General features: G+C 35.3%; 2 protein-coding genes across 8 annotated transcripts in view; one reads left to right on the top strand and one right to left on the bottom strand.

The window, feature by feature from the left end:
• The window catches only part of ZNF518A (zinc finger protein 518A), a 69,895-nt gene extending 53,774 nt beyond the window's left edge, over positions 1–16,121 (top strand). For all 6 annotated transcript variants that reach the window (XR_011649021.1, XM_071215749.1, XM_004456970.3 and 3 more), the window contains 2 exons: positions 9,214–9,337; positions 9,487–16,121. Coding sequence is in view for 5 of the 6 variants with exons in the window: in XM_071215749.1 (XP_071071850.1) it covers positions 9,613–14,076 (4,464 nt within the window). In the remaining variant the exon portion in view is untranslated. The remainder of the gene's footprint in view (positions 1–9,213; positions 9,338–9,486) is intronic.
• A 6,407-nt stretch (positions 16,122–22,528) lies between these two features.
• The window catches only part of BLNK (B cell linker), a 90,049-nt gene continuing 84,763 nt past the window's right edge, over positions 22,529–27,814 (bottom strand). For both annotated transcript variants that reach the window (XM_004456971.5, XM_071215750.1), the window contains one exon: positions 22,529–23,848. In XM_004456971.5, coding sequence (XP_004457028.2) covers positions 23,729–23,848 — 120 coding nt within the window. In that variant the 3' untranslated portion in view covers positions 22,529–23,728. The remainder of the gene's footprint in view (positions 23,849–27,814) is intronic.

Raw genomic sequence — 27,814 nt, 5'->3', positions numbered from 1 at the left:
GTGACATCAAATAGCATGATTGTTTTTCTAAGTTTTTTGTTTGCCATTAACTTTGTGACTGGTTTTACAGTCTTCTCTTGTTGATATGAGGAGTGCGGTTTTTGAATGATGCCTATGTTTTGATCTCTTCTCTACTTTCAGTGTCAGCATTTGTCAATTATTTATTGGCATTGCATACATAATTTTGAATTTGTTCATGAAAAACTCAGTTGATTTACTGCAGAAGTCAGTTTGTATGAGAATTTCAAAATTTTGATTGCATGCCACTTTTTGATAAAGTTTCATACCATTGAGATCTAGAGGCAAAGAGATTGATTTTTCATAGCATCCATATATAAGCTGTTTGCTTGCTTTATGATAAAGAAGAATGCCAATGTGGAGATTATAGTGCTCCAAGGACAGTATTTTAAGAAACACTGATCTAGGGTAACCAGTAATCACTATAAACATTTTGATGCATGTATTCTTCTTGACATTTTATTGAGTTTGTGTGTGTTTGTCCATTTGTTTATTCATCCATCCTCTATCCATCTATGTATATTTGAACAAAATAAATCTATGTTTTCCTTTTTTTTTTTAAATTTATCTTGAATATCTTCTATCTAGTAAATGTGGGTTTACAATATTGTTTTGAAAATTGAGTAATGTTCCATAATTTAATTGTAATTTATTTATATATGGGCGTTTAGTTATTTTTAATTTTGTGATTTTTATAAACTATGCTTTAGTGGATATTTTCCCTGATTATTACCTTTAGAAGGTATATTTATTATATGAACCAAAAGTTATACACTTTTTTCCTTGGGCTTTGAAAGTGTGTTTTTTTGTTTTTTGTTTTTAAAGATTTACTTATTTAATTCCTCCCCCCTCCCCCGGTTGTCTCTTCTCTGTGTCTATTTGCTGCGTCTTGTTTCTTTGTCCGCTTCTGTTGTTGTCAGCGGCAAGGGAAGTGTGGGCGGCGCCATTCCTGGGCAGGCTGCACTTTCTTTCGCGCTGGGCGGCTCTCCTTTTGCGCGTGGGGCTCCCCTACGCGGGGGACACCCCTGCATGGCAGGGCACTCCTTGCGCGCATCAGCACTGCGCATGGGCCAGCTCCACATGGGTCAAGGAGGCCCGGGGTTTGAACCACGGACCTCCCATGTGGTAGACGGACACCCTAACCACTGGGCCAAGTCTGTTTCCCGAAGCTGTGTTTTTATGACTCTAAACATTGTTGTTTAGTTTTGAGATTTTGAGTAGCCAGCCTAACTTTTGCTATTCCTCTAGCTAGCAAGGAAATAGCAATAATGCCACTATTATTTGAAGGTTCTCATGAAAAGTTAAGGTGAACAAAATTTTTGGATGAAAGTCTGGCTTTAGCTTCTCTGATAGTTTACCAGAGGCCCTTTGGGGGAAATCAGTGTGTAAAGTCATGATTGAGTCCTTAGGAAGATTTAGCAGAGATACAGTATAGACCAGTTTCTGGATGTTTGGGTGAGATAATAAGCTGTTTGTAATTTCAGTTTGTAAACTCACGAAGACCTCAGCTGATCTAGACTTCGGGCAGAAACATCAACATATATGTCAATACAAGTCAAAATACGGATAAGAAACTGGGCTAGGATCACCTGGGGATTCCGTACTCAGTTTAAAAATATGTCACAGTGTTAGTAAGGTTCTTGGTGATGACAGTCCTTAATATATCTTACCTTTTGAGTCATATTGCTCCCATCAATGTGATTTGGTGCCCAAATGTCATCCTGGAATTTCCTGCCACTGTTATCTTGGGGATATTCTTTACTTCTCTCCTGTTTGATCTCCTATTGCCTGTACCCTGTGTCTTTCTCTTTTTTGATTTACTCTTTCATTTTAGTGGAGTACATCTTCTAGCACATGAGAAAGGGTGGATAGGAGGTAAATTTTTTAAGACCTTATGATTTCATTATACCTTTGACTGATAACTTGGTTAAGTATAGAATTCTTGGTTGAAAGTACTTTTACCTCAGAATTTGTAGATATCGCTCCTTTAACTTTGGCCTTCTGTTGTTTCTTTTGAGAAGCATGAAACCATCTGATTTTTACTCCTTTATTTGACTGGTTTTTTCCTCTCTCTCCCTCTCTAGAAACTTGGGAATGTTCTTTTTGTCTGCACAGTTCTAACTTAAAATCATGTGCCTTGGTGTGGGTCTGTTTTTGTTCACTGTGCTGAACACTTGCACATTTTTATTCTGGAAATTCATTTCTTCACTTGAATTATTTTTATTGATTTTGTTGATGATTTCTTCCCTCTTTTTTCTGTGCTTTCTATCCAGAACTCTTGTTAGCAAATGTTAGGCCCCCTGAATTATTACTCTTAATCTTTCTTATTTTCCATCTCTTTGTATTTTTGTTCAGAGAAATTACCTCTGTTTTACCTTCCAACACTTTCATTGCATATTTTTACTTATTCTGTGTTTTGTTTTTCATAGCATCCTATTCTTGTTTCTTAATAACCCTGAGAAGTCAATTAGTTCTTCTTCAGTCATAGTCTCTGTTTCTGTAAGTTGCTTTTTTCCATTTGGTGTGGATATTGCACTAATATTAGAGGATTTTCTCAGATGCCTGGTGATCCTCGATTGTGTATTCATGACCTAGGAGCTAATGGGAAACTCTGAGCGCATGCAAGGGTTTCTGACAAAGCTTTGATCCTCACTCTGGGAAGCTCCGTATATGGATCTGGTCAGACTTAAGACTGGCCCAGTGCTTCGCACACTGACTGGTGAAGCCCCCCAATTTTTTTACTTTAATCTCTTACAAATGGATACTTTTGTAAAATACAATAAAAATAAATTAATAGAAAAGTGAAATTTAAAAATGAACACGTGAAACACAAGGCCAAATTTTTATTATCAGAATAAGCAGACATAAATTTAACCCTGTGAAATTGCTATAGTAGCGTGCGCTCAATTTCTATATATGTCTTGTCATGGACTGGTAGTGGTTCCTGGACCATCAGCAGATCATACTATGAGTAGAACTGTTTTAGCCAATGAGCCAACCTATAGAAGGAGGAAAAGGGGGTGAGTGGATCTTTTTCTCAAGGTTCAGAATTTGCTTGTCTATATGTTTGTTTATTTAATCTTCCTGTTTTTGGTATGGTGCTCACTCTCAATTGTCCCTGATGTCCCCTATTTCAAAGATTATGCTTTATGCTCTGCAGAGAACAAACCTCCAGACTTCTGCTGTGTTAGAAAAGCGGTTACTTAGCATGATGGAGTAGGAAAAGGAATCTTAACATCTAACTCAAATTCATACAGCTTTTTCCAAGTTCTCTTTATTCTAGCTTTCCCTCCTCTTCTTTCCCCAATTTTAGAGTTACTTGATAACTGCAGTTCCTAGACCTTCTGAAGATTCAGGGTTTAAAAGGGGTTGGTTCTCAACTTTGCCCGCTGTTTTCCTGGGTGTCAGTTTTATTTTGTCTGCAAGGTTAGTTACTTCTTATTTAGCTGCTTTCCAACTTGCAGAATTTTGTTGTAGTTGTCATCTTTCCTGTTTCTCCATTGTTAATTTTTATTTAATAAAAGCTTCTTATATATTAATCATTATTAGCCATTTGTCATGTTGCACGTCCCCCTTGTTCATTCACTTCTACTTTCTTAACCATATTAACAATAATATTTGCATATTTCTATTTTGTAGATTTTATAGTCCACAGTTATGTGTTGCATATTATCTTATTCGCTTTCTTGAGTTCTTTTTTCCTAATTGAAATTTGATTTTGCTGAAGTATTTACTTAAACTTTTTTTTTCCCCTAGAAAGAATATTTATACAACATGCTCTCTGAATCCTTGTATATCTAAAATTAACGTTTCTTCCTCACATATAAATGATAGTTTTTCTGGATATAGAATTAATTCTTGGGTTACTACTTTTCCCTCAAAACTCTATAATTATTATTCATGGTCTTCCAGCATTTAGTTGTGAATAAAATATCTGAAATTAGTTGGTGTTGCGGACGAAAAATTGAATCCTCTCATAGGTACCTCTCTCTGTCTACCTTTTTTGTAACATTTCACTTTTAACTTTTAAACCTTAAAATTTTATTTGGTTAAGTTGTAGGTACTATCTTTTATATTCTCCTCCCACTAACAATCTTGCCTGGCATTTGGGAAGCCTTTGATTTTGAATATTCAAATCTGTTTTTTAAAACTCAGTAATGTTTTCTCTTATTTTCAAAAATTATTTCTTCCCCACCTCCTCCCTCCCTTTACTTCTCTCTTTCATGATAACATGCTCTTGTATTTTCAGTTTAGTATCTCAGGCCTCACTAAGATTGCCTGTTATTGATTTTTTAAGGTTTTCTTCTTCTCTACATAACGTTTTTGTCGTTGTTACTGTTTTTCACTGCTGAATAGGGTATGGAGGAGAGGTTTTTCTGAATGCTCAGATTTTCTCTCTTTTCAGCTATTATATCCAGTGATGTTTCTGCCTGCTTATCTTTATTAACTGCAGTGATAGTTGAGATAGGTTTTTAAAGAGAATATCAAGATTTTCTGTTTTTTTAATTGGAGGGGGGTTGTTGAAAGATAATGTAATTTTTTATCTTGATGCCCTAGAACAGGAGTTCTTAACCTTTTTGTTCCATGGATCCCTTTGCCAGTCAGGTGAAAACCGTGGACCTCTTACTAAGTCCACGCTATACTGTGTATTATTTAATAAATATATCACACCAACACGTCCCCACAAGAATAATGTTTTTTAAATTTAAATTCAGTCTCACTGACCCCTTGTTAAGAATTCCTGCCTTAGAGATAATAATTACTTAGGCCATGTGGAGCTCAATAAGGAAGCCAAGAGAAGAAGAGTACCCAGGGCTGATTACATTGCTTGTTTCCCGAGATCATTCTTTACCTAAGACTAGTATACTGCCAGGTTTTTCCAATCTAGCAAATTACCTTTGCTTAAATTGTAATGACTTGGACTTTTGGTCACCTGCAACCAAATGACTTCTAGTCAATTCAATATTTGTGTGTGTGCAGACATAAGTTTATAAATATATAGAAAATGGTCTGGGACATTGCACACCTAGTTTTAACAGTGCTTATTGTGTGGAAGAGGAGTAGGATTAAGAGGCTGTCTAGAGGGGCTTTTCCCTTTTTAATGCTAAATCTGTATTTTTAAAAAAAAATTTCATACGAACATCTAAGAAATAAATGAAAAACAAAATTGGGGAAGCCCAGTAAAATAATAGTACATTCCAGAGCCAGGTATAAATTACTTTGTTTTTCTTCACCCCTTTTCCTTCATTATTTTGAATTACAAAATTTAATACATTATTACATTTTAAATACTTATAGAGGACTACAAGTAGAGTACATATTCTCATTCATGTACTCTTCCATCTGGCTTTTCTAGTTTATTCATTGTCCTCTGTGCACATCAGTCACATTCCAGACCATTTTTTTCATATGCTTTCTCATAAATGGATGGTCAAAGAAAGCCTTAAGTAGTATCTCACTTAAAGTAATCTCTACTTTCTTTAAATTAATGGAATACTTATTGTGTAAGCCAGCCATATTTTGAAAAACAGTAGTAATACATGTTTGGCAAAGAAGTTTGTACTGTTTCAAATATAAACAATATGGGAAATGTAGTTTACCCTAAAACATTAGGTTTTTAGAACGTTTGGATGGTTTACATAGGCAAGAGAATGTTTGAAGTTGATACTGTTCCACAACGTCTGAGTTATGATGTACATGTATGCACATATATACTTTATAATACTCCTATTTTAAAAATTTATTTAGCATTTTAAGGGAAATGAGAACCCTGTTTAAACAAACTTCAAATCACTTTATTTGAATACTTTTTGATGAAAAATTTGTAAAAAATATTTTCAGTAGTAGAGTATCCTCCATATGATATAACTGTTGACATTACTTTTGGGACATTTATAATTATAATTGTGAAGTATTGTTATCAGATTTTGTTTAGGTTTTTGACTGTTGCAGAAATGAATTTCAAGAGCACATTGGGGGAAACGGACTTGGCCCAGTGGTTAGGGCGTCTGTCTACCACATGGGAGGTCCGCGGTTCAAACCCCTGGCCTCCTTTACCTGTGTGGAGCTGGCCCATGCGCAGTGCTGATGCACGCAAAGAGTGCCCTGCCACACAGGGGTGTCCCCTGCGTAGGGGAGCCCCACATGCAAGGAGTGCGCCCCGTAAGGAGAGCTGCCCAGCACGAAAGAAACTGCAGCCTGCCCAGGAGTGGCGCCGCCCACACTTCCTGTGCCGCTAGCGACAACAGAAGCGGACAAAGAAACAAGACCAGCAAACAGACACAGAGAACAGACAACCGGGGTTGGGGGGGGGGGGATTAAATAAATAAATATTTAAAAAAAAAAAAAAGAGCACATTGGGTGGGTTAGGCTAGTAATTTATTCAGGCAGGGAGGGATGAGAAATGGGAGAAAATAACAGACCATGGGTTCCAGGTAGAGAGGAAGGGGCTGAAAAGTGAGAAAGGTTGATTTACAGACTACAATTCGCCATTATAGATTATAAATGCTTACTTGCATGGCCATCATGGCAGAGGAAAAACGGCGAGAGCAGGGCACAGAAGACAGGAACAGGGATTTAAAAGTGAGAGAGAGCGAGTGTGCAAATTCAGGCTTTGGGCCTGCTTTTTGAACTATTATTTCACCCCTTTACTAATGGCAGGGGAGGAGTTCCAGCTGTTCACCATTTTGATTGATTACTCCACCCATCAGTCCCCTGGGAGGGTCCAGTGATAAAGTCCTTGAGGAATATCCAGGGTTTCTCCTGCCTTCCAGAGAAAATTTTTTGAATGGCAGAATCTTTGTGGGTAAAGGTCTTCCAGCAGCCATCTTAGGGGTTATTGACGTCCACCTGGTCTACCTTGCCAGGTTTTAGATTTTTCTGTAGATTGCCTGTCTTACTAGCTAGCTTCAGTACTGAAGTACCTTTCAAGACTATTGATGTATAAGTGACTTTTGCTGCTAGGCTAAGTTATTTTGTCTTACTATGCTTTTAGAGTTTTATGCCCTGCCTCCCCTTTTAAAAGATATTTTTTACTCTTCCCATATCGAGAGACTCCTGCCTTCTTCATTTGCTGAGGACTAAAACCAAATTCACTAATTGCACAGAAATAAGAATAAACTCTACATGGGAATGTGTGAGCCTTCTCTGTGAGAACAGGATGAACTTTGTGGCATCCATTTTGGCTGTCAGGCATCTACTTAATTATTTTTGATTCCTTGGCTGTGTACTGAAAGGGTGAGGTTGATAGTCAACCCTGTGATAAATACTGCATTCTTGTATATGTCCTGTCTCCTTCCTTAGTCTTTAAGCTCCATTAGGGTAATGGCCATAACTGTTTATGAACTCTCCCCAACGCACCCATCAGAAATGCCTTATACACTTTGCTTAGTAATTGTTTAGCATTAGATGTTAGTTGATGGAGTTATTTAAAATTACATTTTTGTACTGAATATCAGACTCTGGGATATGTATTATTTCGTAAGAAAAAATATAATTGTGTTGCTGTTTTGAAATGGAATGATGACATTTAGAAATATAGAAATCGAATTTTCTAGAGGCATTACAAAAATACATTTTTGGACACGTATTACTTCAAAGGTGCAATTGTCTTTTGTAATGAAATCCATGATAGAGTTATATATATAGTAACAGAAGTGTTGGAAAAGAACCATTACTAGGCATGCTTAAGAAGTTTCACATGCTAGAGCCCCACCCTCAGATTCTGGTGTGGTAACAAGCTTCGTAGGTGATTATTATGGTTTTTTTTTTTACTGTTAGAAAACTTACTCCCTAGGAAATCTCAATTGGTGCGGTGTATAACTAGAAATCATTGAACTTGTAAAAATTTTATTTACTTTTGAAGTAAATACTTTTACCTCTAGCTTTATAAGTAGTACAGTAAAACAATTTTTAAAAGTTTAAATATACTTTTAACAAAATTTACTCTTTAGGCATTGTATATAAAAATAATCCATTAAGCTGGTACCTTTAACCAGAATTCATCATCAGTTTAGTATGTAACAATTATATGTATTTGAAGAATGTATTTCTTAAGCCAAAATAAATGGTTTTAATTTTGAGAACTATTAAAAGGACCTCAATGTAATTTGAATACATATTATATTCCCTAAATAAAGGATTAAAACAGTGGAGCTCCTAGGTATTTAGGTTAATTGAAATTTAAAATTGAGACCTTTGAGAGTATAAATGTCCATGTTATGGATGGAACTTAATGTGATTTATACTTTATTTTCTTTAGCTTTATCTGATTTTACCTGTTAACAATATATATAGTTAAGGACAGTAAAGTAAGAAAATATAATTCTTCAGGTATACAGTTTGATATTTTTACTATTGAATTCTTGGTACCCAGATACCATTCTCAGTAATATATTGTCACATCTTACTGCTTTACTTTTATTCCTTTGTAATTTGAATTATAGAGTCTTATACATGATAATCACACATGATAATGATTTATATGGCACTTTACATCTTTACATGTGTTCTCTCATTTAATCTTCACAACAACCCTGTGAAAGAGGTTAGGGGAGTACTAACTATTCCCATTTTATAAATGAAGAAACTAAAACACAGCAATTGAAAGTTGTCTAACATAACATAACTGGTAAGTGTATAAATTAATGGAAGTGGAGAGTATTGGGTACATTCTAATCTGCCAAGGGCTTTCCTTGTGGCCACCTTTCTGAGGTCTAGGGACTGAAAAATCAAATGGCCAAAAAGGTAGGGAATCAGAAAGGTAGCAGTAGATTTTGGTACTATCCCAGGAGATGAACTGTTTCTTTTAATTTTTCTTCTTCCCTCCTCATCTTCATCTCTTTGCAAGGGAAGCTTGCTGAGATAGCATCTACTGTATTTATGTTGTGGTAGTTAGATATATGAATGTTTTCTTTTAAATATAGCTTATCCCTGAGGCACTAAGGAAGTAGAAAATCTGGACCGAAGTCTGTTGGTATTCTTGCAAGGTAATATTACGGGATCAGCTAAACAAATGAGAAAGTTAATTCAATGTTCATGGGTAAACTATATGTGTGTAATTGGAATTTAAGTTTTTAGGACTACCTTGCTAAGATTTTAAAAATCCTATAAAATTGTAATATCAATTTACTATTGAAATCTTAACAGTTTGTGGGTCTTAGCTGATTATGTTGTTTGTTTGGTTTTTTTTTTTAGATGAGGAAACTGAAGTGTGGAGAAGTTGATGCTTGCCGAAAGTCACAGAGCAGAGCTAGAATTAGAGCTTGCATTTCCTGACTACCAGATTAGTGTTGTTTTTACCTCAATCTATTACTTCATGGTAAGCTGGTCTTAAAATATTTAACTGTCTTTTATATCTTTAATTTATGTGTTTGATTAATATTCCTACTTTGCACCAAAATGAGCTTATGAATATGAAATTCACTGATAACTTTGTGATGAAAGTTTCAATTTTTTGTTTAATTTCAGGTGAGTTAACGTGGAAAAAATCCTGGTATTTTGAAGATGTGTCAGCACAGTATTGTTTCCTGTTTAAATTACGAATAACTTCAAGAGTTTTTCAGGAAAAAAATTGGGATTTTTTTTTGCTAAATCATGCCATCTGAACAGAAACAGTTATTTTGTGATGAAAAACCAACTGCTTTACCAAAAGATTATGATTTGAAAAATGAGATATTTGATATTGCCAGATCAATACCTAAACCAAGTATTTCAGAAGGTAGCTTACATCATGAACTAAAAAATGTGAAAATTGACTTGCCGAAGATAAATATTCCAAATGAAATTTTTTTGAAACATGAAATCGATAAATACAGAAAATTGTTTCAGGGTAAACTACAGACGGCAAGAAAATCTGTTAGTATAAAAATGGTAAACTGTGTAGAGGAATGTATTTTGCCCCATAAGTCTGAGAGAGCTGATGAAGAGGGTTTAAAAATGTCTGCAAAAATACTCAATTTCAGCTGTTCAAAATGCCGAGACAACACTCGATATAGCCCAAATGATTTGCAGAAACACTTTCAAATGTGGCACTATGGTGAATTACCTTCATATCCTTGTGAAATGTGTAGCTTTTCAGCAAATGACTTCCAGGTATTTAAACAACACAGACGTACCCATAGAAGCACGTTAGTAAAATGTGACATTTGTAACAATGGGAGTGTATATACTTTATTGAACTTGACAAAGCATTTCACATCCACACATTGTGTTAATGGTCATTTTCAGTGTGAAAGGTGCAAATTCTGCACCAAGGATGTTGGCACATTTGTTCAACACATTCATAGACATGGTGAAATACAGTATAAATGTGGTAAATGTCATCATGTATATTTTACCAAAGGAGAACTTCAGAAGCACCTGCATGCTCATTCTGGTACAATGCCCTTTACTTGTCAATATTGTGGCTATGGTGCCATCAGGAGAGAGTACCTTGTAAGACATGTTATAACGTTTCACAAAGAACATTTATATGCGAAAGAAAAATTGGAAAAAGACAAATATGAAAAAAGAATGGCAAAGACTTCAGCAGGACTTAAACTAATACTGAAAAGATACAAAATAGGTGCATCAAGGAAAACATTCTGGATACGTAAGAAAGTTAATAATGGAAGTGACAGACATATTGACGAAAACATAAAAGTGCTTAAAAAAATGACCAAAACACAAGCTAAATCTGAAGACCTGAGTCGTCTTGTTAAAGAACATTTAAATGAAGAAAAGGCTGACAGAATACACTATGAGAAGAATAATGATAAGCCTATTGAGTCAGAGTCAGAGAAGCCAACTCTTTTCTCCATTGGGCAGTGTAATAAAGCAGAAGAGGGATCAAATTCTACTTCCGGTTTCTTGAAGACAGCTGTACAAGTACCTACAGTGATAATGGTGCAAAATGGTAAACTAACAGCTCCTGCTAACTATAGTGCTAAGTTTATGCACTTCAAAATGGTAGATGGAAAACAACATATTGTAATAAAATTGCTGCCTACCAATAAACAAAATTTATATTCACCATACTCACAGTCAGATGCTACAAAAGACAGTACTGCCCATTTGCAGCCCCAGACTTTGGACACTACTGGAATAACGACTGAGTTAAGTGACACAGATTACATGAAAGCAACTACTCCATTTTTATGTTCACCTCCTAAAGTTTCTGGAAAAGTATCATTAGAAAAAGAAATGGCTTTAATATCTCAAACAGGTAATAAGCCTCAGTCAGTGGATGATGAAAAAACTGTATCTTCTTTGCCAGCAACATTGGAATTGGTTAAAACATCAGTGAATTTGACCACAAAAGTTGAAACAAGAGATAATGTTGGCTTTTGGGGAAATCATATTACTCAGAGTCACTCTCAGGTACCAGCTGCCGTCATTAAGAGTCCAGATAAAGTCAACTATACTACGAAACCAAATGCATATAACAGTGGAGATATGCATAACTATTGCATTAATTATATTAACTCTGAATTGCCTGTTGAATTGTCTAACCAAGGTTCATTACCTTTTCATAATTACTCAAAAGTGAATAATTCTAATAAACGTCGTAGATTTTCAGGAACAGCAATGTATGAAAATCAGAGAGAATCTTCATCAAGTAAAACTATTGTTCAGCAGCCAATAAGTGAATCCGTTTTATCCCTAGTGAGGAAGGAGAGCTCAAACCCAGATAGTCTGTTAGCATCTATTAGCCTTTTCAATACGAAAGATGGTACTTTAAAAACACAGGCTGAAATGGAGGAACAGTGTGTGTTAGAGAAAGGACAAAACATTGATGGTCAGAACCTATACACTAATGAAAATCAAAATTTAGAGAGTGTGACTGGAAAATCTAAATGGGATGACATTTCTAGTGTTGATTCGCCTATGATGCCTAGAATTACATCTGTTTTCTCTCTCCAGAGCCAGCAGGCATCAGAATTTTTGCCTCCTGAAGTAAACCAGTTACTTCAAGATGGATTAAAAACAAAATCTGATGTTAAACAAGACTCTAATAATACTCCAGATAAATGCCTGCCGCTTCATTGTGATCAGTCATTTCAGAAACATGAGGAAGAAAGCAAAATAGTTGCATCTTCAAAAGACTTGAAAGTGCAAGGCATCTTACCAGTTCCATCTGGCAGTGTGGGTATTAATGTGCCTACAAGTGATGTAAATTTAAAATGGAATGGAAAAGAAAAACAAGTGTTATCGGTTCCACAGGATCTGAGAGATTCAGAGAAGACACCTAGAATTTCAGGTATTGGCACATTACTTAAGACTCAGTCAGATGCGATAATAACACAGCAGCTTGTAAAGGACAAACTACGAGCAACTACACAAAATTTAGGTTCTTTATATATGCAGACTCCATTTCTAAATGCAGAACCAAAAAAGGCTATATTTGTTCAGACTCCAAAAGGATTTTTTGTACCATTGCACATTGCTAACAAGACTGGATTACATGTGGTTTCAGGAAGACCACTTCCAGTGGTTAATACACAAAGTGTACCTGCTTCTCTTCTTTTAAACAAGAAGCCTGGGATGATTTTAACAATTAATAATGGGAAGCTTGAAGGTGTTTCCAGTGTTAAAAGTGAGAGTGCACAAGCTTGCGGTGGAACTATGACAAAGGAGCCTTGCAGAACACCTCTTTTAAAGGTAGAATCAAACAATAATTGTCTTACACCTGCTTTTTGTTCCAGCATTGGCAGTTGTTTGAGCATGAAAAGTAATTCAGAAAATACTTTGCCATTGAAAGGCTCTTGTGTTATTCAAACATCAGCAAATTCTTCAGTGAAAGCAGTTCCGACTCCTAATATGCTATCTGAACATCGGGGAAGTAAGTTGAATATCTTGGATTCAGTAAGACCACAGAATGGGGTTTTGCCAAAACCACCACTTTATACCTTCTTGCCTGATGGTAAACAAGCTGTTTTTTTGAAGTGTGTGATGCCAAATAAAACTGAGCTGCTTAAGCCTAAGTTAGTCCAAAATAGTACTTACCAAAATATACAGCCAAAGAAACCTGAAGGAACAACACAAAAAATATTGCTGAAAATTTTAAATCCTGTTTTAAATGTGAGTACTACTAATAATCAGTCAGTAAGCAACTCTGCATCCTCATTGCAAAAAGATGATATACCATCTACTCAGACTACAGGAGAGCAGAAAGAACCAGGATCTTCTCGAGATGCCTTACCCTTCTTACTAGATGATCTGATGCCAGCAAATGAAATTGTGATAACTTCTACAACAACATCCTCAGAAACTCCTCAGGAGTCAGTGTGTAATGCCAACTTTCCAGAGACCAGAGCATTAAGGCATAAGACCAGTTGTCCACATGAGAAAAGCTTCAATAGAAAAATGGCTTCCAAAAAAAATTTTTCAAGAACAAAATCTCATGTAAGAAGTAAAGATTCTGAAACTCCCTTTGCATCTAGAAACAGAAAGTGTAAACGAAAATGTAGGGACAATTACCAAGAACCTCCTAGGAAAAAAGCAACATTGCATAGAAAGTGTAAAGAAAAGGCTAAACCTGGAGATTTCCATCAAACATTTGGGCTTTACAGACCTAGACTTTCAAAAGATTCAGTCAGAACTTTGAGGATTTTCCCTTTTAGTTCCAAACAGCTTGTGACATGTCCAAGGAGAAACCAACCAGTTGTAGTTTTGAACCATCCTGATGCAGATGCACCAGAAGTGGTAAATGTAATGAAAACTATTGCTAAATTTAATGGACGTGTACTTAAGGTTTTATTGTCAAAAAAAACTGTCGATGCTTTACTGAAACCCATTTGTTGTATCTCTTCTGAAACACCTTATGATGAATTTTCCAAGAGGCACAAAACATTTAAACCTGTTAATTCTGTGAAGGAAAGATTTGTGTTAAAATTAACACTTAAAAAGACAAGCAAAAACAATTATCAGATTGTGAAAACTACCTCTGAAAATGTTCTGAAGGCTAATAAGTTTAACTGTTGGTTTTGTGGTAGAGTCTTTGACAATCAGGATGTTTGGGCTGGTCATGGGCAGAGACATTTAATGGAAGCTACTCGAGATTGGAATACGTTAGAATAGTTTACATAATTACCAATAAAAAGAAAGATGAAGTTATCTTAGAAGGAAAACACTGGGTTGATTACCATAATTCAGACCTTTCTCCACTTCATGATGGTAGCTGAAATTAATTATTTTTAAAGTAGGTTATATTTCAGTGGAAGAACAAAAGTTTTATGTTAAATATTTGAAAATATAACCACTGTGTGCATAAATTTTGAAAGAAACTAGTCACAGCACAGATGTACTTGGTTTAATTTTTTTTTTTTAATGCCTATTCTTTGAAAGTTAGGGCTAAAGAAAATTTTGATAAAACGGCTTTCTTTTCCCAGTTTATATTAAAATTATTTGTGACTCTTTAGTCAAGGGTAATGATGGTGGGTAGCCCCATCCCTCTCTTCTTCCACCAGGTTTATTAATCTGGTAAGTATAGCTCCTCTGAAGATGAGAACTCACATCTTGGCAATGAGGGAGTTTTTCATCATTTGTGCAGATATACTGAGTTTGAATAAAAAACTTACTCTACATCTCATAAATGTAGTTCTTTTGAAGGGTGTAGCCTCATTTGAAAGGATGTTTAATCTGCTGCCATTAACACCTCGTACAATGCTTGAAAAGTTTTGGGCAAGTAAATCTAAAGCAGATTTTTACTGAATCTTTTTTCTTATTAAGTTGTGACCCATGTCAGAGATTGGCACATTCTCCCAAGGTAATTTTCTTACTCTTTCTAAATGGTTATGTCAAGCATTGTAGTAGGTGTCATCCTCAAGAGAAGAATTGCATTTTCTTAGTAGTTTAATGTCCAGTTGAAGACCTTGAACATATTTCTGAATTTGAATATATTCCTTAGTGGTCGCGGTCGCCTTGCAAAGAACTATGCTTATCTGGTTTAAGTTGTTCCTCCCCCATAAACCAAATGGCTGGTTTTTTTTGTTGGTTACCATCTCTTTAAAAAGAGTTGTCACAGGAGCACTTGAAAGGGAATGGCTTTTCTTGAAAATTAAAAATTTATAGAAGCAATATTTTGAAGCAAAGTTAGCAAAGCAAATCAGATTTTTGTTTTAGTTACTCTTAGTATCTGAACTTGTCCAAATTGAAGCAAATCATTTTTATTAGCAACTTTTCATGTGGTTAACAACCCAGAGTAAGTTATTTACTGATTGTTGACAGTCAAAAACGGGGAAGCATTAAGAGTGTACTCAGTGACAGTGCATAAAACTTCAGGACAGATTCCTTAGGGACAAACCCAACAGGGAAAGTTTTTTAAGTGGATATTTTCAGAACAATGCAAGAATCATAGGTTTAAAATTCCACTTTGTAATTTTTGTATTAAATTTTATTGGCTCATTGGATAATGGAGTTCTTATATTGCAGAATTACATGCTATATGATTTTTGTTACATTGTTACTAAACGTGTTATGACATTTTCATTGATTGAATTAAAACTTCAGGGCTTCTTTTCTGTATATAACAAAGAATTTAAACCTGTACATATTTTTGTACCTTTCATTTTGATATGTAAATTTTGCACAGAAGGTTTTTAGCATAAGTTTTTTTTTTCAGTTTAGTTCTGTGCATGCACTAATAAAACTGATTGTTTAATTTAAAAGAAATATATAAGACTTTACCCATGTTATTTTCTTGTTTTTATTTCAGATGTAGAATTTTTTTTTTTTTTGTAAATTCATTTTTCAGGGATTGAACACTATTGTTAGCAAGTGCCTAAAAGATGTGAAACAGTTTACATATGTCAACTGTAACAGTAGGTCCCAAATGGGTCCATTTCCCCAATAGTTTTATTTTCAAGAAAGCCATATGTAGATACTTCAAGCTATCTTGCTATGCACATTATATTGTACTGTTTTTGTGCAGTTTGTCTACTTTCTTAGTGAAATATTTTTTGTATAAAAATTGTTAAATTGTGTTTCTTAAATTGAGCCTAAGAATGGAGTCCATTCGAAATATACAGTATATATTAATAATGTGTGTGATGTTTAAAGAATGGCAAGTATTGCTAATTTCTGTAACAAATTCTTCAATTAAATTTATCTGAAGATTGTGTTTATCCAGGAATTTTTTTTACTGTGCTAAAATCTAATGGGAATTTTATTCTAATGGAAAATACTTAGATTTTCAAAGTCTTTTTTTATGCATAATAAAGTGTGGGGTTCCCATACCCATACACCTCCAAAATCATAAGTGATACTTTGTTTGAGGAGGGTAACTTTACCATAATTTTACTTCATTTGTGTTTGCAAGTTAAGCCATTAAAAAAGCTTGGGCACTTCAGTACCCTAACATCAAGAAAATTGAAATGTTCTGTTATGGATAGACCTTTTGTAAGGCATCTTCTGTGAACAGGGAGAACAAAGAAGGAACCATCTTGCCAATATTTGAAGTGCTATAAAAATAACATTTCTTTGTTAGGATAGCAATATCAGTGAAAAAATCTAATGTTGAGCTACATACTGACACCTTTGCCTTAACATTTTAAAAGCCATTCAAAATATGTTTCATGACCCAGATACTCCAGTCAGAACCTATTCTGTTTTTGCTATCCTAGGTTATTCTGAAGGAAGCAAACCTGCTTGGATCTTCCTATTTCCAGAGCAGAGAAATTTAACCTTTCTTTTTTCCTGGCTGAAACTGAGCAAAAGATGGCCCTTCAAAATATGATATTCATTTGTTTGAAGTTTTATTACAAGAGGAAGTGTTACTTTTATTTTTGTAATCCCCACTTCAGGGCCAGGAATTGGTTTACTTTTTCCTGTTTGTTTCCTTTGAATTGGGCCTCCCATTAATTGGCATTCATATATTTAATATATATGTATATAAATGACTATATATATGCTTTTCTATCTTACTGAGAATTGAGTAGCACAGATTGAAATCTAATAGTTTTTAGGAAAAAATTTTTCATTAAGTCTTCATTGTTTTTTTCTGTAAAGGCAAAGAGATAGTATACTACCTTAGGTTTTCCAGGCTTTGAGCCTTTATCAGTAATTCTAATGATGCAAAAGCAGTCAATAGATAAATGTGTAAACAAATGTTTTAATATTTGCAGAAACAGGCAACAGGCTGGGTTTAGTCCACAGGCCATAATTTATTAACCACCTGCCTTAGTTTCATTAAGGGTCTGCTTTTTCTAAAATCAGTTTGATACAGTTGTTTGTTAAATATACCAGGCTGTATAAAAGAAAGTATAAAAATTAAAATATATATAAAGTTGCCAGTATTGTGTGTGTATAAAAATTAAAATATTGTAAATGTAACAAAAATAATGGGTAAAGTAGGTAGATTATGTAATAGTAATACAATTTAGGGAAAGATTAAAAATGAAAGTCAGTCAGGACTGCTGTTATGTCCAGGTACAATGGGAAATAGACCTAAAAACTAGTTCTTTCAGTCATGTGTAATAACTCTTAAGAAAAAGAGTTACAGGTTTTTTGGAATGTGGGGGATAAATATTGAAATGGAAGTGTGATGAAGACAATATTTTGCATTCCAAATAGCTAACTCTTGCTTGTTTTTGTTTGTTTTTTAAGTGATTCCATTTCACCATTGTGTATCTGCTAATTCCTTAATTTGGTTTAGGACTGATTTGGGTTGGGGTATTGGTATTTCTTCCTTGTTTTAGCACCTGAAGGGAAGGGGGAAAGTAACCATTTTGAAATATACTCAGAGCATCTGTTCTTACCAAAGAACTACCATCAAGAGAGACTGTTTTCCAGAGTCCAATCAAGGTGGGTTTTATCAGAAATTTCTGGGGGAAAGGAAATTCTGAATTCCAGTTTCCTCTAGCCTTTGATATGGTAGGGAAATACCCAATTCAAGCCCCCTCCAATGGGGAGGGGGAAATTGCTCAGAAGCTCATGTGAAAGTCACAGACCAGTTGCACAAGCTCACTAAAAGATGAAGACACAATTCATAAGATTAGATAGCATCTTCCTTCCCCCCACACCTTATAACATCAATAAGGCTCCTGTATAATAAGATTGCAACTGAAAAGAACTGCAAGGCTGAAACCTTATTTAAGAAGGAAGTTCTAGGAAATCCAAAGACAACAGGGGAGACAACACCAGAAGAAATTATAACCTCTGATACCTATAGCTATAGCAAAAAGTAAATACAGCCTAACTCAAGATAAACATAATACCTCACACTAAATAAGTGTCTGATTATCTCAGTTTTTTTTACTAGCATTCAACAAATAATTACAAAGCATGATTAAAGGCAAAAAAGTCTGAAGAGAGCAACCATAAGAACTATGCAGATATGGCAGAGATGTTGGAATAAGACCAGAAATTTAAAATAATTGAGTGTCTAAGCTTTAATGGAAAAGGTGAAGAACATGCAAGAACATGTGTAATGTAAGCAGAGTGATTAAGAATCAAAAGGAAATACTGGAAATCAAGAGCACTGTTAACAGATGGGTGCATTGGTAGATGATGCAGCTGACAAAAGTATCGATTAGTTTGAAGACGTATCAGTAGAAACTTCCAAAACGGATATGCAAAGTGCAAATAAGGAAAAAGACAAAAGAATATCCAAGAACTGTGGGACAAACAAAGTTACAACAAATTTATTGGGAATACCAGAGGGGAGGGGGGATGAGAAAGGAACGGAAAAAATATTTGAAGTAATAATGTCTGAATTTTCCAGAATTAAATGATAGGCATGAAATCACAGACCCAGAAACTGCAAGACCACCAAGCAGGATAAATACAAGAACCCTACACCTAGTCATACCATATTCAAACTACAGAAAATTCAGACAAAATCTGCCAAAGGGTGGTGTAGGGCACCTTATCAATAGAGAAACAAGGATAAGAATTAGATTGTACTTCAGAAATCATGCAAGCAAGAAAAAAGTGTAGTGGAATATTTAAGTTATTGAAAGAAAAATATCACCAACCTAGAATTTTGTACTCAGCAAAATCATCCTTCAAAAGTGAGGAAATACTTTCTTGGAGGAACAGAAATTGAAGGAATTTGTTGTCAGTAGACTTGCCTTGCAAGAAATGTTACAAGTTCTTCAAAGAGAAGGAGAATGATTTTAGGTTGGAAACCTTGATCTCCATGAAGAGTGTTCAGGAAGGAATAAATTAAGTTCAAGTAGAATACTTTTTTTCTCATTTTTAACTGATCTAAAATAAAAGTAATAGCAAAAATATACTGGATGTCATTTCACTTATCCATAATGGCAGCAATTTTACAAGGAACATGAGGGGGGAATGGTAATACACTGATAAGTTACCTGCACTACATGGAAAGAAGTATAGTGCTATTTGAAAGTGGACTTAGATTAGCTGTGGATGTATCTTGCAAACTAGTGCAATCAAAAATAATTTTTAAAATAATTGATATGCAGAGAGGAGAGAAAAATTGAAACATTAAATGCAAAACAAACGGGAAGGCAGAAAAAGAGTGGAAGACAAAAAGATATATAGTAGATATTAATACAATCATATCAATAATCACCTTAAATGTGAATGGTCTAAGTATACCAATCAAAAGGTAGACTTCCAGAGTCTTAAAAAAAAAAAGACCCAACTAATTGTCTAAAAAAAACCTATTTAACTATAAAGACAGAGTAAAAGTAAAGGAATGGAAAAAGATATACTGTGCTAACACTCATCAAGTAAAAAGAAAGCTGGAGTAGCTATTGTAGTCAGGCAAAGCGGATACCCAAATGAGGAAAATTATCAGGGATAAAGAGAAGCATTATATAATGATAAAGAGATCAGTTATCCAGGAAGACATAACAATTCTTAATTTGTGTAACAACAGACCTTCAAAATGCATGCAACAAAAACTGATAGAATTCAAGTTAGAAAGCAATAACAGCTGGGAAGATCCAAAAATATTTGGTGATTAAATAACACTTCTAAATAACATGGGTCAAAAAAGAAGCCTCAGAAATTAAAAAATACTCTGAACTAGATGAAGATGAAAATACAGGGAAGTGGACTTGGCCCAGTGGTTAGGGTGTCCATCTACAACATCGGAGGTCTGCAGTTCAAATCCGGGCCTCCTTGACCCGTGTGGAGCTAGCCCATGCCCAGTGCTGATGCGCGCAAAGAGTGCCGTGCCACGCTGGGGTGTCCCCAGCGTAGGGGAGCCCCACGCGCAAGGAGTGTGCCCTGTAAGGAGAGCCACCCAGCGCGAAAGAAAGTGCTGCCTGCCCAAGAATGGCGCCACACACACGGAGAGCTGACACAAGATGGCGCAACAAAAAGAAACACAGATTCCCATGCTGCTGACAACAGAAGCGGACAAAGAACACGCAGCCAATAGACACAGAGAACAAACAACTGGTGGGGGGCGGGGGGAGAAATCTAAAAAATAAAACTTTATCAAAATTTGTGGAATACAGTACAACTAGTGCTTAGAAAGAAACATAACATTGAATGCATATAAGAGAAGATCCAGAATCAATCTTAGGAAATTGGAAAAAGCAAAGCAAAATAAATCTAAAGTAAGCAAAAGAAATAATAAAAACTAACAGAAATCAATGAACTCAAAAGCAGAAAAACAATAGAGAAAACCAATGAAACCAAAAGCTGTTTGAAAAGACCAAGAAAATGATAAACCTCTAACCAGACTAACCAAGGAAAAAAGTCATGAATTAGTAATATCAGAAATGAAAGTGAGGACCATCACTACTAATTCCATGAACATTAAAAGAATAATAAAACAATAATTCTTGAGTTGTTCAATTCATGGAGTTGGACAATTCTATATCTTTAAATCTGACCACTTAGATAAAATGGACCAATTCCTTGAAAGTTACAATCTACCAAATCATACACAAGGAAAAATAGATAAGGCCTATATCCATTAAAGAAATTCAATCAGCAATTAATAACTTTTCAAAACAAAGTACCAGGCCTAGATGGTTTCACTGGTGAATTCTAAATATTTAAAGAAGAGTGATACCAATTCTCTACAACAGGGGTTCTTAACCTTTTTTGTTCCAGACTCCTTTGCCAGTCAGGTGAAAACCATGGACCCCTTACTAAGTCCACACTAAACTGTGTATTATTTTTAAAATGTATCACACCCACACCAACACATCCCCACAAGAATAATGTTTTTTTGAATTTAAATTCAAGCTCATGGACCCCTTATTAAGAAAGCCTGACCTATAACCTCTTCCAAGAAATAGAATCAGAGGGAACAATTTCTAATAATATGAGGCCTTGTATTAGCCACTGATCAGGGTCCCTATTCTTGGCAAAGTGCCTTGACTCTTTTAGGGATCTGACCTGGCAAAATTTGCTATGGGAGTTTTCAGGGCATCATTTGTTGGTATTTAAGAGTATGGCATTGGCAGAAGAGATAGAATAGGATCACCTTTGTTGATTTTGATGTTTATTGATTTGTGCATAGTTCCCTTCATAACTGGAAAATTGAGAAATAATATTTTAAGATCATCTCATCTCATTTCCATCTCATTTAGTCATCTGAACAAACTTAAACAGCCCTCCTCTTACTCCAGTTGTAATCTAGTTTGCAATATTCCCACTACTAGGAGGGAGAGCATTCTTGAAACAAATAGAAAACAGCAACTGAGGTGGTTTGTTTCCTTCAGCTCCTCGCCAATGTACTTTTCTCTCTGGCTAGTGTTTCCTTTTCCACCACCTAACTAACTGGAATAGTATAAGCCCATGGCTGTGCTCTTACACTGAGCTGGAATGGGCCACTTGGAGGAGAATGGGGTTGGGACAGAAAAGGTTGTTAGGGAGCCAGGGTCACTGTGGTGGTGAATGGAATTAATGCAGCTTTACTTACCTAGAAAAACACTTCATACAACACAGAGAAAATGAAAAACTGGAGAACTGATACTTCACAGTACAAACGGATCCTTTGCTTCACAAAATATTAACTCTCCTTTAAATTGTGGATTGTGAGCTATCCCTTCTGCCATATTCTAAATGATTTCATTGTTTTCCTTAAAAAAATACTCAAAACTTTCTTATACAAAATTTCCTAAATCCATTTATACTGATTTCGTGGTCAAAAAAATTTACATAGATAGCAATCATGTAAGTTTGACATTTAAAATTTAATACAATTATCTTTACAAGTGAGTCTGAATTACTCTGAAATCATTACACTTTAGCCTTTTAAAATCCTTTTAGAGATTGCTATTTTATTCAGTGACAAGTGTGCGCCTCACTTAATATTTAAATTTATCTTAATTAGCTGCTTTATCATTTCAATGCTGTCTGGAGTATACAGTTAAAAATGCTTTGATATGGCAAAGTCTAATACATTTCTGGGATGACCTAAGACCTTGGATATGGCTGCTCAGGATGGTATCTCTTCTAATCCTGTGTTCATGACTGTCTGCTTTTCTGCCCTCGTTCTGTGGGAATATTTCCCTAGGAACTGGCTTTTAGGCTAGTTTTGCCCTTATCTGACCTTGAACTCATGTCAGGTTTAAGGTCCATTTAATAGACATGCAGGTAAAAGAAGATATAATCTTTAATAAACAAAGCAAAGAACATAATCCTGGACAAGAATTTCTAGAAAGTTCATATCCAATTACATGTCCCATTAGAACCTCCTTGCCTGCTACTTAAAAATATCATATAATATTTTGATTTTCTACACATTAGAATTTTTTGTTGTTTTTTGTTTTGTTTTTAGAGTTGGTTTTTTAAAATTAAAGTTAATAGATCACAAGGTAGGTTACATTAGAAAACAAAAAAACAACATAAGAGGTTATCATATAACCCACTCCCCACCCCCCACTACATCATGTTTGTAAATTGTATTTTTTGAAGATATATACATTACCAAAAAATTTTACATTAAAAAATACAAGAGGTTCCCATATACCCCCCATACCCCCACCCTTCTCCTCCCACACCAACAACCTCCCTCATCATTGTGGCACACCCATCGCACTTGGTGAACACATTTTGGGCACTGCTGCACTACACAGATAATAGTTTACCCTGTTGTTTGCACTCTCCCTCAGTACATTCAGTGGGTTATGACAGGATATATACAGTCCAGCATCTGACCTTCAATATCATTAAGGACAACTCAAAATCCCCAAAATTCCCCCACATCACATCTTTTCTACCCTCTCCCTGCCCTCAGCAACTACTGTGGCCACTTTCTCCACCTCAATGCTAAAATTTCTTCTATTACTCATCACAATAATTTTATAGTAGAATATCAGTAAGTCCACTCTAGCCCATATTTTATTCCTCCATTCTGTGGACCCTGGGATGGTGATGTCCTCTCCATAAATTAAAATGTAACCAAGACGATTGTCAAGCAGTGACAGTAGATACCAAGCCAAATTAGTGTACCAGTGACCACTGTGGTGGCTGAAATTGCCAGCAGCTTTATTTTATCAGTGAGTATCATTTCTTATTTTGAAAATAGAATGGTATTCTCTTATATTACTGAACATACTTTACACCTGTTCTTTTAAATAAAGATATTTATTTGAAGAATATTAATAGCATGGTAACTCATCCTCACCAAATTAACAGTTCATCTGGTCAGGCAATAGAACAAATCTATGTGAGTTCTTCTAAAGAAAAAGATGATAACCTCAATAGCTACCTCCATCTTCAGTTTTAAGATATTCTCTCAAAAGTAGAAACTTGGGGGAAATGTTTGTAACAATGATAGTGACTTTTTTTTTTTTTATGAAACTTTAACTGCATATTTCAGTCTTGTGGAATCTTTTGTGTTATTCTGACTGTCGATGAGAACCAGGGGACTATGTTGATGATTCTTGATTATTTCAGCAACACTTCCAAAGTACTAGAGCAAGAAAACATAGATAAATTATACATTGATATTTATGTTAACATCAAGCTTTATTCCTCCTGTTCTTCAAAGCCCAGTTAAGATCCCACCTTCTCCCACTTTCTCAAGTTAGTCAAATTTTCTAGGTCCCATTTGACATTCTGCCCCCAAAAGTCTAGTTTAGCAAAAGCAGTAACCTAGGTGTTAGACCTGGTCTTATAGTCATTAAAAATAAAAATAGCTGATGACATCAATTTGCTGAAATACTTAGAGAAATTACTTCACTGACTTATGATTTAATATTTGAATATTTTGCTATTTTTAGTGTCAAAATGTGAAATTGTGATAAGGTGAGGTTTCCTGCATCCTTTACAAGTCAAATGTCTGTTATGTTACACAAGTCTTAGATAAAAGGACTGATATAATAAAGTCCCTTAGAATTTAGTGTCAGGAAAAAGTTATTTCTCAGATAAGCTTATGTTTTTATTTTGAACAAATAAGGAAAGCTTTATAAAGTCTCATGTTTCCATTTCTGCTCTGGCAACCAGTAAGCTTAGTGCTAAATTTGTTCCTAATTAAATGATCTATTTCATGCTAGCCTCTCAGTACATATTTCTTTTTCCATAGTTTAATTCTTGTCTATGGGTTTTTACTTAAGGTTATCACAAATCTTTTCTGAAAGTAATAATCATCTAGGTTTTAAATGAGAAATAAAATTAACACTGACCACGAAATGAACTTAACTGATTATACAAAATTGTTACAAGGTGTTGAGAATTGAATCATGTCCCTGATAAAAGGCATGTTCAGGTCCCAACCCCTGTTTGTGTGGGTGTGAACCCATTTGTAAAAAGGACCTTGGAAAATGTTATTAGTTAAAGTGCCCAAACTGAATGAGGGTGGGCCTTAATCCAATATGGGAGAAGTACTTATAAGCAAAGGAAATTGGACACAGAAGAGAAAGCCATGGGGAGTTGCCAGAAGCTCGAAGTCAATAGAACTCAGAAGAGGAAAGAGAAGATGTGGTCACTATGTTGCCATGTGATAGAAAAGCCAAGGAACCCCAAAGACTGCCATCCATCCAGAAGATACTGACCCTGGTTGGCGGCAAGCCTAGGCTCTGAAACTGTGAGTCAATAAATTGCTGTTAAGCCAATCCATTGTATAGTTCTTGTTTTAGCAGATAGGAAACTAAAACATAAGGTCACAGTGACAGTCACCGATGTATTTAAAGGCTTTTTTAAAAAGTGGTAATTGTTTTGCAACAGTGCAATGAATTTAGTAATTACTATAAATTGATTTTTATTGTGGTAACATATATACAATCCAAAATTTCCCTTTTTAACCACTATCGTGTACAATTCAGTGATATAATTACACTCACATTATTACACTACCAGTCCCACCATCCATTACCAAAACTTTTCATCACCCCAAACAGAAACTCTGTATCCATCAAACTATAACTCCCCATTCCCACCCACAGCCAGGCTTAGGACCTGAAATCCTAGCATTTAGCTTATTCTAGGTATTTCATATACATGAAATTATACAATATTGGTCCTTACTATCAACTGATTTTACTTTTCTCTTAATTTTTCGTATAAAGACAACTGGAATGAAAGTTTTTAAAAACTTATTATTTGGTTGACTTCCAAATATTTATATATTGGCTAATGTAAAATGGAATATTGGCCAAATTTTCAAATGAAATAACCATTGTCTTTTAGATAATTGGGTATGTGAATATTAGGTCAGGGAGGAGAGGTGAGAGAGTGACCTTCAAATACTTTTACTTTATTCCTTACTTTCTCTTCATTCATTTAGCTCTCTTCAAGTTACCAATGAAAGGATTTTATGAAAAATACCAAAAGACATTCAGTTTGGCATAACATGTTAAGTGAATGCAATTGGAATTTAAATTTATAGGTTGCAAGGCAGGGAAATGTAATAGCATTGATATACCACCTCTCTGAGTGGATTCCAAGAAAAAGTATTCTAAACCCAAGAAGCAAAGGAAATGGATGCCATACGTACACATAAAAAAGTCTCATTCTGCCCCAGTCCCTGAACAGTTTTGAGTATTTCTTTGTTGTAGTTTTGGGTATTGACATGTTCAAAGTAGGGAGGGATGTGTGGAGCTGAAGTATATTTGAGATTTAATTGAAAGAAGAGTTGTGCACAATTTAGTTGCAGTTTTCCCTCACTTCTTTTTTCCCTGTCTATACTAATCCAGTATATTTGAAATATCCATATCTGGACAGGAAAACAAACTTGTAACTCAAAATCTCATGGCCAATAAAATAAAGCAGACAGTTGCCAAAGCTGTCAAATTACTAAGTACTGTAACTACACAATATCAAAACATTGTCTGAAAAGTTAAGCATTTAACCAATTGATTATTTTTATACCCATATACATGCAAATATAGACACACAGACTTTTCAAGTTATCCTCATAGTTGATGTCATATAATCTAAGTTTTCGTTTTCCATTCAGGTATTCAGTTATGGAAGATGTGATCTTTTTATTATATATAATTTAACAGTTTTAATGGACTCCTAGTACTTCCAGATGCTACGATAATAATATAGTACTTATTTTGATATCCATAGTTTGGATGTGTTGGAAGGGGATGAAGCTCCAATCTGTTCACTCTGAGGTAGGGATGAGGACTCTAGGCTAAGAGGAGTTGCTGTTTACCAGAGATTCTTAGAAGGACAAGGAAGTTCAGAGCCCCTTTGGGAGCTCCAAATGTATCCAGAAAAACTATCACTCCATTTATAGAGCATCCATGGATTACTGCAACCCGTATTTCAGGGCTAACTGTAAAAACATGCTGGGGGAAGTGGATGTGGCTCAAGTGACTGAGCTCCTGCCTACCATAGGGGAAGTCCTGGGTTTGGTTCCTGGTGCCTCCTGGAGAAGACCAGCAAGACAGTGAGCACAGGCTGGCACAGCAAGTTGATGCAACAAGTTGAAATAGCAAGGAGACAGAGGAAACACAATGAGAGAGACAACAAAGCAGGGAGTGGAGGTGGTTCAAATGATTGAGCTCCTTTCTCCAACATGGAAGGTCCCAGGTTTAGTTCCTGGTGCTTCCTAAAAAGAAGATGAGCAGACACAGAGCATACAGCAAATGGACACAGAGAATAAAGAGAAAACACAAACAATGGGGGGGGGGAGGGAATAAAATAAATCTTTATAAAACAAAACATACTGGCCAAAGTGGAATATGGTAAGCATCGAATTTGGCCCAGATTAAAGAGTAGTTTAAGTTTATGTTTGGTTAATATTAAGGATCTATTACGGATCAAATTATGTCCCCCACAAATATATTCACGTCCTAACTCCTGGTCCTGTGGAAGTGAACTCCTCTGTAAACAGAATCTTTGAAGATCCTATTGAGATAAGGCTAAATTGAATCAGGATGGGACTTAACCCAGTATGATTGAAGTTCCTAGAAGCAAAGGTAATTGAACAAGATAGGAAGAGTGAAGAGGAGAAAGAAGGAGTCAGATCATCATATGGAAGAGGTAGAAACAGAGTAATAGATTACTGGCAAGCCACAACCAGAATGTTAGTGACTTCATAGACAGCATTGCCTGCTGATACCTTAATTTTGGACTTCTAGCTTCCCAAACTGTGAAACAAAATTCTTATTTTTTAAGCTAATCAGCCTATGGTATTGGTTATAGTAGCCTAGCAAACTAAGACAGGACCCATGTGATAGTTTTTTCTGGCTGCAGACCCATGAGCTCATTATAGTCCAAGGGCTATATTCCAACATTTCAGCTCACCAGGATTTGGGGTTTCCTCTAGATCCTTCCCTTGTCACCAACCATAGTGTCTGAGTTGAGATTCTAGGTCTTGACTTTGGAGATCAGGACCCAGACCTTGATTCTTGTGAATTTAATTCTACTTGACATTTCAGTCTTGATTTATATTTTCTCCTGGATTAAAATCTTGGGTCAGACCGAC

This window comes from Dasypus novemcinctus, chromosome 6 (genome assembly GCF_030445035.2).
Source record: "Dasypus novemcinctus isolate mDasNov1 chromosome 6, mDasNov1.1.hap2, whole genome shotgun sequence".
NCBI classification, from domain to species: Eukaryota; Metazoa; Chordata; class Mammalia; order Cingulata; family Dasypodidae; genus Dasypus; species Dasypus novemcinctus.
Note: the sequence above shows the minus strand (reverse complement) of the source record. Positions and strands in the feature narration are given on the sequence as shown.